Below are 16,899 nucleotides of genomic sequence, written 5' to 3'. Positions count from 1 at the left end.
AAATGGTAGCTCATACCGGAAGTAACCTCGTGGGTGGTGCTTATTTGGCATAAGTGCTTCCTGATACAAATAGGTTTCCCTCCCGTGTCTTAAAGGGCTAATGCAGTAGAGATTCGGCACCGAGGCAAGGGGAGCAGTGCCCGGAGAAATCGAAACCTAACTGCTGTCGAGACATATTTTTTAATTTAAAAATTGTGCCACAGAGCTACCCATTCACTGCTGAAAGTCTTACTTTCAGTTCGACTCGCGCCAATTACACTAAAGTAAACTTAGCTCCTGATCAATAAACTTCCTCTCTTGGAAGGTAAGTGGCTTTAGAGTTGGGTCAGTCACGCCATTTTTTTCTTATCAAGCTTCCCATAATGCTAATTAATATCAAGACGAACGGCAAGAGAAACCTACACTGAATGACACAGAAATCGAAGTGTTATTAAAAAAAGGTTCATGCTAGCAGATTACTGTTCATTCGTCCTTTTCGTATTATTTAGTCTTTCTCTCCCAGAATGGACCCCATACGACAGCAACGTAGGAAAGAGATAGGTGATGCTCTGAGGTTCATACAGTGAGTAGGACTAAGTAAACCCCCTTTAACGCAGACTCTATGATTTGACAGTTTTCTGTTTCCTCTTTCAGGTCTTCTCTGCCTTTTCCGGACTCTGGAGGCTACCAGGTAACATGTTATGTCTGTTTCCTCACTTAAATCCTCCCCGAAAACTCTGTTGTCTTGTCTATGCACATTTTAGTGAACGTGAAGTAGATACAAAGTTAGACTACACAGGTTACTTGGATCTGTTTCAAACAGGGGTGTCCAAAGTGTGGCCCGAGGGCCTGTTGCCGCTCATGGCTTTTTTAAATTTGTGTGTATTCAAAATACAACTAAACAAGAAAAAAACTGCAGTAATTTTAAGAGATTGAAACCTAGCTGCAGCAATTAATCGACTAATCATTGATTATCAAATGAATAGGCAATACAATATATCCGCACACATCAGGCTTGACTTGGGTGTCAGTGGTTGACATTTTTGTTTTGCGTTTGGTTCATATTGAGTTGGTCCGTCAAGGTCCTAATAGACTACTCCATTAAAAAAAAAACACAAAGGAAATAATTGAGTTGCAGCCCTAAATGTAGGTTTAATATTAGAGTCATAATATTAAGGGGAAAAAATATGGGGGGAGGCAAATTTTTAGGGATATCTGATAATTATCGGCCTGATATCAGCATAAATTATGAAAAACGGTATTATAAAATACTGTATACAACACACATGTGTTCATTCCACCACAGGAGATACGTCGTGTTACACATATCGGTATCGGAAATTGAGAATTGGACAATATCTCTATCCATAGTAATTTTAGATGGATAATGTTGAATATTAAAGAATAAAAACATGTTTTATTAAGTCATGATATTATGAAAAACAAAGAAAACCAAGAATAAAGTTACCTTTATTAGAATAAATCTCTTCTCATCACTTTATACATGTTTCCATCCTTAGGACTTCCTGATCAAGTTGGTGTGCAACCTTCTCAACGAGGGCAATTGCTGGTACAGAGATGACTGCGGCAGTCAGGCAGTGAGGGAGTTCAGTGAAGCCTTAAATGTTTCCCACTACGCCTCAGCAGAGGGCATCCAGATTCCTCAGGTGTTACTGGAGAGCCTGTATGTCAACCGGGCGACTGCCTACCACAGCATGGTGAGATGAGTGTAACTGACTTAGTCCATCGGGGTCCTCCCTCAGGCAAACTCTGTGGGGTTAATTCTAAATAATGCAAACACAAACCAGGAATTAGATCTGATATGATAGTATGACACATTCAAGCCACACACATGAGCACAAGTCTTATTTTCTCATTGGGTAATGCAAGTGCAAAGGTGATTATAGGGGTGTTATTTTATGTCTAGAGGGCTCTAATACTGTTCAACTTATTTAGAAAGTCAAACAGATTTTCTATGCTCTCATATATTCAATATATTTTTAAAAAAACTGTGTGGAATTGACTTATAGTCTGGTGTGAAACCGATGAACCACAATAAACGAGGGATTACTGTAATAACAAGTTATTGAAATGCACCTCTATATTATAATTGAAGTGACAGGTTAGCCTTTTATTTGCTTCCACACTAAATGCCGTGTTGTCTGGTGATATTTCCACCCCCACCCAAAAAAAATCTCAAAAATATTTATGTATGCACATTTGCATACAGTGGAAATAGCAGAATATTAAAAAAAGCCACACGATTTTGCATTATTTTGCATGGCATCACTTAATTAAGTAGGCCAAGCGGCATGGAAAATGAATAAATGTATTCTTATTTTATCACTTTTATTACATGGTGGTCTTGCTTTATCCTTGTTTTTCATTTTTATTTCTCCCTTGTGCATCACGGCGGCCAATGTAACCACTCCATGACCTGCCTGAAACAAATAAACCGTAACATAAGTCATCATAATAGCACAATCATGTCCTTATAATCTGCACTCCTGTTATTTGTGTGCAGCCTTGACAAAGTGTACCCTACTGATATTTAAATATTTCTGATATTTAAAACATGAGTAAAATCACATGCCAGGTTGTGGGGAAAAACAGAGGGGTCGTCTTATATTTGAGTCAATACCGTAATTATGTGTAACAGATTTCCACTGGGAGCTTGAGTTCATAACGGACATTTATGATGTGCTGCAATCCAAAGACGTCGTCAAAAATAGAACCCTTTTGGATGCCAGTCAGGTCATGCTAAACCTAATCCAGAACTAAGATTTTAGTTCATGGTCACAACATATTGAACTAATATTGAACTCCCCCTTTCCTTTTAAAAGCATGAATTCTTCACTCATCCTGAAAGAACAGTCCAATGGTTAGTTTTGCCTGGAAAAATGTTTACTACTGGTAATTTCCTTCATCTCCAATCTCTCCATCTGCCCTCCTAAATGTTTCTTTGTTGTGTTACGCAGAAGGAATACGATGAGTGCGTGAAGGACTGTGACAAAGCTATGGAAGTGTGTAAAAAAAGCCACAGGCTGCTCTACTTGAAGGCCCTTTGCCTGAAGCAGCTCGGCAAGTACAAGGAGGCTTACGACTGCACCAGGGAGTGTATGCTCACCACGCATCAGGTAAAGCGGGTCGAAAAAATGACATTCCGAAAGGACAAATGTTGGTTGGCTGTTATAATTAGCTTATTTTGATGTGCTAAACTATTGACAGGACAAACAGGTGAACGACCTTGCAGAGGAACTTGCCAATCACCTGGGACTGAAAAAACGAAAGCCCTATGTGAGGAAAAATTGTCATGTTTTAGCTTCTTCTCTCATTGGACGTTCTCATTCCTTTTACGTGTTCATGTCTGGTCATGCTTAGGTGTCTGCCCATGTCGGAAACGACATGAACTCTTTGAGTCAAAATGCAGCAGGTGAGTATCAACATGGCAGCCCCCACTCGTGCTCATTCTCATGCGTAACTGTGAAGAAAACATTTCATTTTTTTTCTTCAGTCAGTTTATACGCCGTGCCTCAATCTGAGCTTCCTGCCAAAACAAATAACGGGCACCCGCCTGCCGTCGCCGACCTGCAAAGCCTGGAGTCGTTGGAGGACGGTCAGCTCATAGGCGATGACTTGGACAGCCTGCTGGACTCCATGCCTCACGAACGGGAGGCTGCCGAGGTAAATATACATTGTTTGGGCTATGAGAAGACTGATAAGAAATAAACCACGGCGTCTTGACGACAAGATATATTGAAGGTCTGGAAAAGCATGCAAGGCTGAATTTGAGAAAACATCACAGCTTCTGTCAAATGAAACAAACGAGTAATGTATCTGTTAATAATAAAATCATGGATAATTACAGGTTGTTATGCATCTATGCCGCAGTGAAGTACTGTGCCTAAACTGGAGTCGTCGTGTTGAAGCTCCAAACCACCCATTCCTCCTAATTCATCTTTCTGTGTGCTGTAGATCGCCGTCCTCGAGGTAGCTTCACTTCCCAGCAAAGAAAGCACTTTGACGCTTCCGGCTCCGACGCCTCGCCTCCCTCCAGCCTTCTTCAGCTCGACCATTAGCCATTTGAACTCCACTTCACTTGGTGGCCACAACTCACTGGATACCCTGGATGACCTCTCCCCTCCCCAGGGCGCCGACTCTTCGGACAACCTTTCTGGGGGTGCAGATGCTCCCAAGTTGAATTCCACACGGCTAGATTCTTTGGATGAGCTATCGAAGGCGCCGCCATGTGCCAAAGCCGCCGAGGCTGATCAGTGCAAAACGGAGCTGAAAGAGCAAGACAAGACGCTAGAAGATCTGCTTGTGGAGCTGCAACCCGTGGGGATCACCTGTGACCCTTCCGCCCCGGCCGGATGCCTTTCTGGTGTGGACAAGCTGGACTCCCTTGACTCACTGGATTCCTTTCCCTCGGTGGAAGGTGGGAGGGCGACTTTGCCGGTACTGCCAGAGGTGGGAACAGGCCTGGATCAACTCTGCAATTTCAGCTCCGCTGGTGATTATGACTTATCAGACCCATATGTTCTTTCATGTTGGTCTCCAAGGAGACCAGAACAATTCACTACAGGGGTCACAGTCAGGAGATCGGGAAGACCTGGGTTCGAAACTTTGTGTGGAGTTTGCATGTTCTCCCTGTGCATGGGTTCGGGTTATGGATGGTCTGAGGGATGGCAACACATTTGATATCACTCAAGTCTAAAGCTATGTTATGTAACAGAAATACAGGCTACATCATTTATTGTGATGGCAGGTCAAAACCTAACGTGTCATTCTCCACCCCTCAGCCGCCACAGCCTCCAACAGTGTGGTTTCTCCAATAAAGAGACCCCAACGGGGCAACAAGAAGGTAAGCCTTACTTATGAATTGGATGAATTTATTTGCGTCTTCGCTTTGTTAATATTGAGTCTTTTTGGGCCAATAAAGCAGAAAAGTACGTGCACGTCCAACTCAAACCCTCTGTCTGCCACCCATGAGTTCATGCAGGCCTGCTCCACATGCTTCCCTCGCCGAGGTGGGTCCAGCTCTAAACTCTAGTGTTGTAAGAAACCTTCATAATTATCATTTCTACTCCACGATATCATTTGCTAAAAAGCAATAATAATGATAATGAATCAGAAACCTCATCAAACACATTTGATTGCTTTCAGGTCAAGGGATATTCACCTTCGTTCACAAGCCTGACCTGGTCCACAGTTGTGAGCGAGACATCCTCCTATGCAGACAAAAGGCAGCTAGTCCTGCAGAGTGGACCAGAGTGCGACAACCACCTACGTGGACGTCCTTCACAGGGCCGTTTGTTCTCTGCAGAGGTAATGATGATCTACCGTGAACACAATGACGTCTGGGCACCCCGACTGACCCTTGCCCTACACACGCAAGTGAAGCCAATCATGAGAAAGGGTACTTAAGGGGGCCAATTGCAAGAAGAATTGCACCATTGGAGCCTCAAAACAACTGTCAAATGACCTGAGAGCAAATATTGTTCAACATCATGGTTTAGGGGCAGGATACAATATCAATGTCGATGCTGTCATTTTTCTGTCCATTTTATGAAATAGTTTTTCTAGTTAAGTTCGCCTTGACTTCTTTGCTTCCTTACTTGAATATTTTCTCCCATGCAGAGCTGCTGAAGTCCGGAGATGTGGGCCTGTGCAAGTTTGGCGAGAAATGCACGTTTGCCTTCAACCAACTGGAGATTGACGTTTGGACAGAGGAGAGGAAGGGAACTCTGGATAGGAATCTGCTGTTTGGACCAACCGTCGCCGTCAAGCTGGACCCCGCCAACAGCATCATCCGCCTCGTGCAGGAACACAAGGGCATGTTCATATTCCTTTGTCAGGTTAGGATGCTAATAACGTCACTCAGCTCAACTTTTTGTTTGTTGCCTGTAATGGTGGATGAGGTGTGGGGTGAAAGATACTGTATGGGTTCATGATGCTTTCCTTTAAATGCTATGCTCTGACCTTCTGCTGTGTTCATAGGAATGCTATGATGGCAAACCTCGCATCATCAGTAAGCGCTGCCAGGAAAACGACACCCTGTGCTCCAACGCGGATGCCCGCCACTCCTTCGACGCCAACAAGTGAGAGTACAACACGCCCGTCACTCATTACGTTGGTGATACATCAAGTATTTTTAATTGGGCCTTCCAGGTGTTTAGCCTTTGTAGTGAAGACCACCAACGTCAACTACAGAAAAGTACGTCCCCTCAGCGTGCTGGCGCTCTTTGAATTGTGTCCGCAAGTCTTTCGGTACGGCTGCCTGAGGGAGGAAAGCTGCCGTTACGCTCACTCCGTCATTGAGCTAAAGACGTGGAGGGTGCAGCAGGACACAGGTGACACGCACGCACACGCGCAGTCAGGTATCATGTCGTTATAATTGCACATTACTTACAGAGCGTTTGACAAACCAAAAGCGTCCGCTATGCTCCGGATCATTCAATTTGCATGTCAACTCAGTGAATTAATATGTCGCCAAAAAAACAGCCCCCACAACACTTTGACAGCCAGCACGAGTGCTCTGTCAAAAATGACGTGGTTTTTGTTCCACTGAATGAAACATTCATATAAATATGTGTATTCACTTGTTGGATGGATGGAAATGAGGTTGTATTGTTGAATTAGATGAATTGTGTGCTAATTTCAGGCATCAGCCCTGATGAGATTGTTAAAGTGTCAACCCAATATCATGAGAAGCAGAAGGAGACTTCAAGCAGCCAGCGATTCAACAGAGTAAGAAGCGGCTTCTGACTTTTTTGGTCTTCTGTGCGTCCTTTTAAAATACAGCATGATCGAAAAGCGGATGAAATGAGGTTCGATATGGGCACCAGTGTTTTGCTTTCCAGTCACTCTGTTACTTAAATATGCTGTAGATGAGAAATGCAAAGTGACCGCCACGCTCTTTATCCTCCACAATTGCTCCATCAGCCGCCTGCTGCTGCTAACGGCGACAGCAAAGCGAAAGGCGGTAATCTGAACATGAAGATGAACTTCGCCTGTGCTCAGTGCTGGCGAGGCGGCAACCTCAGCACGCCAGACAAAACCCTCAAGTACTGCAGCGCCAAGGCCAAGCACACGTAAGCGAGAAGAGCACTTTTACCGGTGGTTCCGTAAATAAAGACCATGTCACCCTCAGGTGGAATAAGGAGCAATGCACACTTCTGGTGAAGACCTTGGATAAGAGTAAATGGGTTCCTGTCAGACCGCTGCCGCATTCCGCCAAGAACTTCCCGACGCAGTATGAAGTGAGTCTCGGTCACTTAGGACTTCTAGACATCATTACTTGTGTTTTTTGTTATTAGTTGGTGGTACAAAAATGTAGGGATCTACTGTAATCCGATTTCAATTCGGATCTGTCTTGTTAGTCCTAATCTTTCGTACACACGGACTCTGTATTTAAAGCTTTTATATTGTCTTCTGGCAGATGTGCAACCAGGTATTGGAGAAAAAGAAATGCAACTACAGCGGGAAGTGCACCTTCGCCCACAGCGAAGAGGAAAAAAACATGTGGATGTACATGAAGAACCAAGACAGTAAGTCCACTCGGGTGGAAGTGACGACAGCACCAGTTCATAACAACATGATGCCGCTGTGCTTCCCATTGGGCATCGCTTCTGTAAACGCTAGGCCACTGGACGTCCTGATAGTGATAAAGGATTTATGCGTCTGTTCCCTCTAGTCCGGGACATGCAGCAAATGTACGACATGTGGTTGGCATTAAGCACCCACAGTCGTCAAGGAGACGGCGCCGTGCTCAGCCAGTCGGCCCCGGAAGAGAAATACATCGTCATGCCAACGGACAGCGCTGAGCAAATGGTGGGTCGTGCTATAGATGCGAGTGTGAGATGATCTGTATGTCCAACTCCGTACCGACACAATGACAACATCTTCTGCATCCGCCAGCAAGGTGATGGCTGCCGGGCTTGCGTTTGATTTTCCAAGTTTTCCGTTTCAGAGTGGCTTCTACTGCCGTCTTTGTGGGAAGCACAGCAACGGCGAGCGACAGTGGCAGCAGCACATCTCCACGCTGAAGCACAGGGAGCGCGTGTTCAGCTGCGAGGGAGAAGACGTGGCGTTGACGTGGAAGTACCGCTTCCCCGGCTCCTGCTTCCGGCTCTGCTCCAAGTAAGACTACGCCGTCACTTCACCTGCTCGGCACATTCAAATGATCGGTTATTTCCACCTTTTGGATGAATGCCTTTTAACTTATGGCAAGATTTTTACCTTTTTGAATAAAACATCCCTGCTTGATACAGTAATCCCTCGTTTGTCGCAGTTAATTAATGGCAAGCCCGACCATGGTAGGTGCACTTCAGCAAAGTAACATTACCTATTCATATATAATATTAATAAATAGAAAACCTGTTGATGACCTTCTAAATGCAATATTTAGCGTCATTAGACATGAAGTAACGCCCGCCTGTTTTCATCCATGCGTTGGCAGGTGGGAAGGGGGCTGCCCCGACGGCGTCAGTTGTGACTACGCCCACAGTCCCGAGGAGCTGCAGGAGTGGTTGGAGAGGCGGGATATCCTGCGTCAGAGGTTGGCCAAAGCCAGGGAAGACATGCTCATCATGCCTGATGAGTTTGACTTTGGGAAGTACAACTTTCTACTTCAAGAGTCCGACTAAGAACCACAAAAAAAGAACTGTGATAAGTCAAAGATTTTTATTGTTTACTTGCCGTTGGCAGACATTTTCTATGTCTGATTTCTTTGTGCCTTTTTAATTTCTGTGTTACTCATGTAATCAAAAGTTTACGGATGTTTATTCCATGCAGGCAATATCTGTTATATTATTAAAATGGACTTTTATCCAGGTTATATCAACATTCAGCACAAATGTCACATTAGTAGTCACTCTGAGAAGCGTTTTGATTGGCAGAACTCTAATTTTGGATAAATTCCCATTCAATGAAATGATTCTTTGCCCTTGCATTTTGTTTGAAAGATGCATCATTTGATTGAAAACCCCAGGGACAGACTAATTGTTTTATGTAGACTAGAATGTGTTTTATATATTTTATATGATTATATCTTATTGCGGTTTAGCTCCTCTGGAATTGTATTCTTTTCATAAACGCCTCATTTAAACACCTCGTGACATATCATGGTACATGAATATGTCCTTAACGAAGACAACTTTTTAAGTTGACGCTAGTCACGCTTTATTTCCCCCCCCACAACACTTCACATCGTGCAGTACCTACATGGCTCGCTAGGTGGCGCATGTGCACCTCCCTCCCACACAGCTATCTCGCACCACGTGCGGCCGTGCGTGGAGTCAAATGTGCTCGAGTGAGCCATGTGTCTGAGTAGGTGTGTTTTTCTTCTGTTTAGGTCCCGCCCTCTACTTTGTGATTGGCCAGGCTGCGACACTGACAGGGCGCTCCACAAGTCAAACACTTTGGGGGGCGTGGCTTTCCGCATGTCTGAGAATCCAAGTTGTTTGGGCACATGCAGGCGTCCCCGTGACGTGACTTGCTGCAAAGTTGTTTCAAAGTCTTCAAGCTGAGAGCAAACAAGCGCTCACACTGAAAGACAGGCAACATGTCGGCATATAATCACGTCTTTGGAGACAGGGGCGAAGTTCCTGATCTCATCAGATCCTTGGCTGACTATCCGTTCTCCTTTCCGGCTTTTGATGACGGTGGTAAGTAGGAATACTCTCTTATTTACGTAAAGGACAAGCTAACTGTGTTTGGGTGCTTTCTGAATGCTTAGTTAACTAATATGACAAAACATGTACACTGTCAACAATTGTAGAACATGTTCTGGCGTGGTTAATTTTCTCTGCGTATCACTTTCATGCTGTAAGATTGATATTGACCTAATGTTTCACTCAATTTCTCATTATTTTATAGTGCTGTATGGTATTACAACATGAAGAATGACCATTTACTGACGTGTTTAATCGTTTGTAGTCACTAGGCTGGTTTATAGTCATTTGTGTAGCCTCAACACGGTTATATTTAAGTCAGTCCGTGGCTGAATGTTAGAGGGAGTAAAGTGAAAACTGAAGTTTGCCCATAACAATCAATGCAACTCCCCCTGCTGGCTGAGAGAATGAATGCAGGCGTAGGAGGCACAACAAAACGTGCCTTTTCTGTCCTGCATTTGAGTTCTGTCAGGACTGCGTAGATTTATTTTTAAAATTAATATCATTTATCACAACTATCGCCAAGTTTCATTTCAGTTTTTGTCCTGTTAATAATATGTGGATTCACTTGCAGTACACATATTGTTGCATGACTATGTGTAACCGCTAGAGGGCAGTATTTGACATGTCTGGACAAGGCAAACGTGATCCAGTTCCCACTGGGAAGTGGGAGTCTGCTGTGTTCACAAACCGGTTGTAGTTTGTTGTATTGGTGGATTTTGTTAGTGGTGACGGTGATGTGCTTAATGTTTCTACACAAATACTTTGAGGTGTGTTCCACTGCAGTATAAATACGAGTTAAATTGCATACATTTCGTACTGCCGCCAAGTTGGATGGCACATTTAAGAGATTAAGCCTGCAACAATCATTTGTTTAAAGGGGGTGTTTAAATCAAGATGGCTTATCTAGACTTATCTAGACGAATCTCCAAGTGGACAAGAAACACACCCAAATCCACACAATGATTGTGTTGTTACGGCGTGACGGTGTGTATATCTAATATTCTGCCAGACAACACTGCAGTTGGCACTCTCGCTTTAAGGAGATCGTGTGCAGGGAAACGTGAGGAACCTCTAAGCTTTGTGAGATGGAAGTTTTCACTGCATGAAAAAAAAAGAAATGCGAGGTTTCTTCAGTTTTGTATTGTAAAATGTCCCTGGCGTTCATTTGAGATGAGAGGTCAGCTGTCGTTTGATAAAATCATGAATTGTTAACGAAGAAATGCTTTCTAAAATGCGCACAATACGTCGTTGTTTTGTGAGCAGTGACACCTTGCACAAAGTATGTCCGGATCGCCTATGGCCGCACGTGCCAAAGGAGGGACAAGGCCACGCCCCAACCAGCAAGAAATCACGCCCCCTGTGTTAGCTTGTACTTTCACGTGAGCGGGTAGGGGCGGGGGCACGTGTTCTGCCACGAGTGTCCTCGCGCCTCTGCTGAAGGCGAGCGCGTGCAGCACCAGGGTACATTTTCTTTATTTTTGTTTTGTAGACTTCGTGTGACTGCTTGTGACTTGAAAGCCCACGGCTCTGTTTGTGGCCATTACTTTTTTTTGTTGACATATGTAGACTGAACACTTCTTGAAAACGAAGAGGTCAAAACAGCCATACACAGTGGGGTATTCACATGACCGAATAAGCAGCCAATCAGCTTCTACTATGGCTACATGGGGCGGGGCTTTCTCTCATGAATATCCAATAAGCGATCTATACGGGCACGGGCAACACAAAGGAGAGCCATGTAGTTTCCGCAGCTTGGTACGATAGTATCTACACGGGGGTCCTAAAACGTAACAGAAGTGAAAAAACAGCTTAGTAAATTTTTTCTCCGAGGAGCAGGAAGAGGCTTACATTGTCTAATATTTCGTCCGGATCTGTGGTGCTAACAATGCCTGGTGAAACCGCGGTGGCTGTCGCGCCTCAACCCAACGCCAGCGTCGACCCAGCAGCGAAGCAAAAGGCTTTCCCGTTTGTGATTAAGAAGATTATGGACATCCCGCCTCCTAACATTCTGGAGGAAGGCGATGACGGTAAGGCGTTCACGTTGGGGATTTTTTTTATAAATATGGTGCGACAACGAAATGGAAAAAGAACAAAAAGTTCCAAGTGCAGAATTCATTGGTTCGTGTTTCTCCAATGTTCCCGTGTGAGTGTGTGTGTGTGTGTGCGTGTGCGTGTGTGCGCGCGCATTTGCAATGCAATATGCTGTCATGTGCCCCCACGTTGGTGTTGTATTAGTGAAACACGCCCACTGTCACTGTGACATTGACAGACTGGTTTACCCATTTTCAGTGTCTGTGCGCATGCTCACTAAATCCAATCTTAATCTTTATCCATCAAATTAACGCATATAACTCATATTTCCCCCGTCTTGAATCCAGAGATCGAGAAGGAGAAGCTGGGCTCGGCTGAAGATGTGGAAGGGGGCGGCGGCGGCGGCGCAGGCAGTGCTGGTGGAGCTTCAAGAGGAGGCAGCGGCGGCAGCGGTGGGGGCGTGTCGGCCTCCTTGACCCCAGCCATTTGGGAGAAGACCATCCCCTATGATGGAGAGACCTTCCACCTGGAGTACATGGACCTGGATGAGTTCCTCCTGGAGAACGGGATCCCCGTGAGCCTGGAGGAAGAGGAACTGCAGAAGACGCTGACCCCGGTGGTCGGGAAAGGCAAAAGCACCCCCAAGGTTACGGCCGCATCCGCCGCTACGACATCATCATCACCTTCTACGTCTCCTCCACCTGCTCCCGACGCCTCTACGGCCACCCCGGAGCCAGAAGAAGCGGTGACGGTCACCACGCTACAGCCTGCCAAGTTAGATGATGATGATGATGATGACGGCGAGGATGAAGAGGAGGAATCTTCGCCGGAAGAAGCCGTGGCAGCAGAAGCAGTCCAAGTCATCAAACCAACTCCTGGTGAGTGGAATTCCGTGGCCACGCGTCCTTAAGTGGATGTCAAAACACCGGCACAACTTTATCTAGAGATACACAGACTGATATACCCCCTGCCCTGACCTTTGAGCAACACTTTTTATAGCATCTACGTCTTATTGCCGCAGTCAAACTGAAGGTTGCATCATCAAGTTGACATCATTTTAGGAAAAAAGCTATCACACTGGATCCTAAATGGGAAAAACTATTTGTTCCGGGCAGGGGCGTCACTAAGTTCTGGGGACAGGGGGGGGGGCTTAGCCCCCTGGAGATACACAGGATAGGAATCAATGTAGTAGACATGTATGACATGACATATGAATGAATGTAGTAGGCTATTAATTAGCTTATTATTATTACTATCATCATTATTCTTCTGATTACTACTACTACTACTACTACTACTAGTAGTAGTAGTAGGCTACTATTAGTCTGCATATTGGCTTTCTTATTAGCCTGCTTTTGCCTTATTATATAAAATTTGTGAGTGAAAATTTGAGATTTTTTGTAAAAAAAAACCAAACAAAAATAAATAAAAAATATCAAATTTTTTGGGGGGGGGCTGAAGAACGTTTTAGGGGGACTTCAGCCCCTTAAAATAGGCCTAATGACGCCTCTGGTTCTGGGATCATCTTATTTGTTTTTTGTGACACTTTAACATTTGGAATGGCCTTGCAAGTGTAAAAAGAAGCTAAATATAGCAGGAGAGCAGGGATAATATCGCATGTCCAATCGGCATAATTGACCATGATTCAAAAAGCAACGGAAACAGTATTTTTTGTAATATCCAATTATAATAATTGTTTTTGTTGTTAAAATAATTTTATTTAACAATGTACCAGGGTCCAATAAATAACAAGCTGACCCCAGGGCCATGCTTTGGAGACCACTAACCAAAATGTGACGCATTCGTGCACCCTGTTATTTCACCTTCCATGATGTATTCAGGACCCATTTTTCATCACCGACAGGTAATAAGAGCGCCGAGCGCAACACGCCCTCTCCGATCGACCCGGACGCCATCGAGGTGGACGTCAACTTCCAGCCGGACCCGACAGACCTGGTGCTGTCCAGCGTGCCGGGCGGAGAGTTGTTCAACCCACGCAAGCACAAGTTCTCCGACGAGGAGCTGAAGCCCCAGCCCATGATCAAGAAGGCCAAGAAAGTCTTTGTTCCCAACGAGCAGAAGGTAACGGCGATAATCATGGCGTCATTTCGCAGCCGCTCACGTTGACCAGACAGACACCAGAAGTCACGATCACTCTGGTCTTTGTTCAGGACGACAAATACTGGTCCAGGAGGAAGAAGAACAACCTGGCCGCCAAACGTTCCCGCGATGCCCGCCGCCTGAAGGAGAACCAGATCACGGTGCGCGCCTCCTTCCTGGAGCGGGAGAACGCGGCGTTGCGGCAGCAAGTGGCCGAGCTGCGGAAAGACTGCGGCCGCTGCAAGAACATCCTGGCCCGCTACGAGGCCAAGTACGGGCCGCTGTAAGGAGCTGGTACCAGTACCAAGAGCCAAGTACCAATTCGACATAAACTTCCTCCCCCGCAGAATTCAACACAGACACAAAACACACAAGGGAAATCCAAATTTGCACTCTTGCTGGCCTCCAGTCGCCGTGGAGCTCCAGTCGCAGGTCCGACGACCCTGGCGCTGGAGCGGCGGATACACCCTGGCGGGGGCAGATTGGGGGCGGTGGTCACGGGAAGGTCTGTGGAGAGCGCCTGGCTCCTTCACTCGAGAGGAAGGCCACGACACTCCCGGGGGGGGGGCAGACGCGCATGACGGACAACGCGAGATGCTTTCAAGAAATTCAGGAAATATGGCAAGCTGATTACACATTTGTCCGTTTTTGTTTTTCAATCACCGCATAGCACTTCCTGTAGTGGACCAAAGCATGTGCGCCATTCGTCGTGTATCTAATATGGCGCCCGTTCGCTCCCGTCATCCTTTTCATTGTGTCTAATTCCTTTGAACTCTCTAGAAGGTTGTAGAGGCCGCGACAAGATGGAGTACAATCAGGTACTTGGGCCTGCAAAGAAGGGAAGCCATGACCTCAGGTGGTGAAGGAGCGGCGGAGGAGAGTCCGTTTAGTTCTTCCTTCAAGTAACACACACACACACACACACACTATATGTACAGTCATCTCCAGTGTGTGGTCCGTTGTTGCACTTTTTCTCGGAGGATTCCCGCGGTGGCTGGTACCTTTACATCACTGTGGCAGGGACGGTATAGCTTTTAGAAAACGTGCATGACGTCCTTGTGCTGACCTCGGATCAGCTTCCCGAGCTTCACTAAAGATTTAGAAAAAAAGATGGCTTCGGGGTATTTTTTGAAATGTCGGTTCCGGTTTGAAGATATCTAAGGCCCTCCCTTTTTTTTTTGCGGAGGGATACGTCTGTCAGGATGTTTATTTTACTACACTCTGCCAGTAGAGGGCGCCAAAGCCCCCACCTGTTCATTGGTAGTGTAATGATGGCGCCCATAGGCGGCGGCTTTTAAAGCCTGTAAATAAATAAATAAATAATTACATAAATCCATAATTAAATAAATGATGGTTTCAAGGTCCTGGCGTCCTAAGACGGGGGCTTTGATTGTGTAATTATAAATCCAATACTCTTTATTATATTTGCCAAATATAACTCCATGAGTGCTGTATTTATTCTGATGGTAATAACGCATCTGTCCATTGTCATGTACATATAAGAATACGTCAGATTTTTATGGAGGGGAAAACAACCTAAGCTAAGCAGGGACTCCAATGGGTAAACTGTGTTTTTAAAATCAGATTTATATCCATATAGTATATATTAGAGTTTTATTTGTCTCTGTTCAATATATAGACACACAAAGGGCAGGGTACTCTCATTACCTCATCCGACTCGTGTTGCTTTCAATGACTTAAGAGTTTAACCGGGTCGGGTTTAGTAAAAATCCAAATTTTGTCCCCCTAAGACTCTCCAAACTGGGTACCCGTTTGAATTAGTAACCAGTCGACTGTTACAGTCCTCCAGCGTCTTGATCAAGACGGAGCCTTTGTGCTCACCGTGAAAAGACGACCATGTGGCAATAATACTGGGTTATATATATATAAATATAAATATATATATGGCTTGTTTTACTTCAATGATATGAATATCGTGTGTAAAATGACAATGATGCTCTTTCTAACGCCCCAAAGTGGTTTGTGCTTCCAGTTTTGATCCTCTAATGCATGAGACCCACGGTGTACTTTTTGTCTTCTATGGATGTCTTGACTCCTCGACACCAAGTGTACTTACTGTACGTCTGTAACGCGTCACCCGAGAGCAGACGGGCTTCTGACGGGCGAGTTTGCGCCGAGCATTCCGTGTTGTGATGTTATGACTCGCATACTTGCGTGCGGCCTGTTGGGGGAAAAATAGCATCTTTTTGATCACTGTGTGGATTATTTTTATGGATCTATATCTAGATACACTGGATCAGTTGGTGCTTAAGTGTTCTCTTGATTGTTTGGGAGGGTTTAGTACGGACTATTTTTTTTTTTTTGCATCGACATTCAAACTAAAATATGCACTGCATTGGACTCTTTACACGTTTTATTATTAAATTTGACGACGAGCCAAGAGATCATTGATTTAGAGTCGGACAGGATGTAGCATTTTATTTTGACGCTCTCACTAATATCGAATCGAGAAGTAGACTTGCATGTGAGATGTTGTTGCGCAGCACCGGCCGGCGCCACCTGGAGGCAAGACGTGCAAGATCTCTTCTTGAATTGTTTATTCCAAAGCACATTTGTTTTGCATGTTCAACCAACAAGATGTCCGCTTCTTTACGTGTGGAACTTATTACGTCAAGCACAACCTCCGTATAGCTGCATATATATATCTACAGTGGACAGTGTGCTGGTTTTTTTTCTTCTTTCCTTTACCTGTCGGTGGCGCTAATGTGTACATTTTGAAGGTTGACCTGGGTCCGAGACGGGTTCTTCATTCGGTTTGGCGTCACGTTTAAAGTAGCTCCAAGAGAAAATATTTCAGTAGGTTTTTATTGCTTTTTTTTTTTCTCCTTTTCTAACTGATTTGACTTTGTCGGGTGTTTTGTATCGTCCTGATCACGTAAACGGATAACATGACACTGCAGTGCCATAGTTCTTACTGTATGGTGTATCATGCATATCCAATAAATCCAGATGTAAAGGCAAGCCTTTTTGACCTTGACTTGTCATTGAGCGGCTGCACGTGAGCGCATGCACGCAAGGTGTTTTTGTTTGGATGCTGCACACTCACCCCCCCCCCCCCCACCTCCCACCCCCCTCTCCTCCTCTCCTGGCA

General features: G+C 45.1%; 2 protein-coding genes across 5 annotated transcripts; both read left to right on the top strand.

Annotated features, from left to right (window-relative positions):
* The first annotated feature begins 69 nt into the window (after window positions 1–69).
* Window positions 70–8,881, top strand: LOC131103014 (zinc finger CCCH domain-containing protein 7B-like). Of its 3 annotated transcripts, none has more exons than XM_078797557.1 (22): window positions 70–304; window positions 503–562; window positions 634–670; window positions 1,500–1,697; window positions 2,958–3,116; window positions 3,208–3,276; window positions 3,361–3,412; window positions 3,494–3,663; window positions 3,955–4,492; window positions 4,782–4,843; window positions 4,922–5,009; window positions 5,146–5,307; window positions 5,620–5,837; window positions 5,980–6,080; window positions 6,151–6,332; window positions 6,644–6,729; window positions 6,925–7,073; window positions 7,133–7,241; window positions 7,421–7,529; window positions 7,676–7,812; window positions 7,952–8,121; window positions 8,441–8,881. In XM_078797557.1, the coding sequence occupies exons 2-22, from the start codon at window positions 504–506 to the stop codon at window positions 8,625–8,627; spliced, it is 3,042 nt and encodes a 1,013-aa protein (XP_078653683.1). In that variant the 5' UTR covers window positions 70–304; window position 503; the 3' UTR covers window positions 8,628–8,881. The 3 variants fall into 3 exon arrangements, with proteins under 3 accessions (XP_078653683.1, XP_078653684.1, XP_078653682.1); XM_078797558.1 differs by having other exon boundaries at window positions 489–562; window positions 4,925–5,009; XM_078797556.1 differs by having other exon boundaries at window positions 489–562; window positions 8,441–8,880.
* A 534-nt stretch (window positions 8,882–9,415) lies between these two features.
* Window positions 9,416–16,769, top strand: tefb (TEF transcription factor, PAR bZIP family member b). 2 transcript variants are annotated; one of them, XM_058048842.2, is made up of 4 exons: window positions 9,416–9,647; window positions 12,035–12,565; window positions 13,552–13,769; window positions 13,859–16,769. In XM_058048842.2, exons 1-4 carry the CDS (start codon window positions 9,545–9,547, stop codon window positions 14,072–14,074), a joined length of 1,068 nt encoding a protein of 355 aa, XP_057904825.2. In that variant the 5' UTR covers window positions 9,416–9,544; the 3' UTR covers window positions 14,075–16,769. The 2 variants fall into 2 exon arrangements, with proteins under 2 accessions (XP_057904825.2, XP_057904824.2); XM_058048841.2 differs by lacking the exon at window positions 9,416–9,647 and adding an exon at window positions 11,043–11,683.
* Window positions 16,770–16,899: the final 130 nt, after the last annotated feature.

The sequence above is a fragment of the Doryrhamphus excisus genome, linkage group LG16 (assembly GCF_037039965.1).
Source record: "Doryrhamphus excisus strain RoL-2023G ecotype Guam linkage group LG16, RoL_Dexc_Guam_v1.1, whole genome shotgun sequence".
NCBI classification, from domain to species: Eukaryota; Metazoa; Chordata; class Actinopteri; order Syngnathiformes; family Syngnathidae; genus Doryrhamphus; species Doryrhamphus excisus.
Note: the sequence above shows the minus strand (reverse complement) of the source record. Positions and strands in the feature narration are given on the sequence as shown.

Coding starts and splice junctions, on each gene's coding strand:
- tefb (XM_058048841.2), top strand. CDS start 11,542: ATGCCTGGTGAAACCGCGGTGGCTGTCGCGCCTCAACCCAACGCCAGC. Junction 12,566..13,551: donor AGTCATCAAACCAACTCCTG/GTGAGTGGAATT, acceptor CATCACCGACAG/GTAATAAGAGCGCCGAGCGC. Junction 13,770..13,858: donor TTGTTCCCAACGAGCAGAAG/GTAACGGCGATA, acceptor GTCTTTGTTCAG/GACGACAAATACTGGTCCAG.
- LOC131103014 (XM_078797557.1), top strand. CDS start 504: ATGGACCCCATACGACAGCAACGTAGGAAAGAGATAGGTGATGCTCTG. Junction 4,493..4,781: donor CTGCAATTTCAGCTCCGCTG/GTGATTATGACT, acceptor TCCACCCCTCAG/CCGCCACAGCCTCCAACAGT. Junction 8,122..8,440: donor TGCTTCCGGCTCTGCTCCAA/GTAAGACTACGC, acceptor ATGCGTTGGCAG/GTGGGAAGGGGGCTGCCCCG.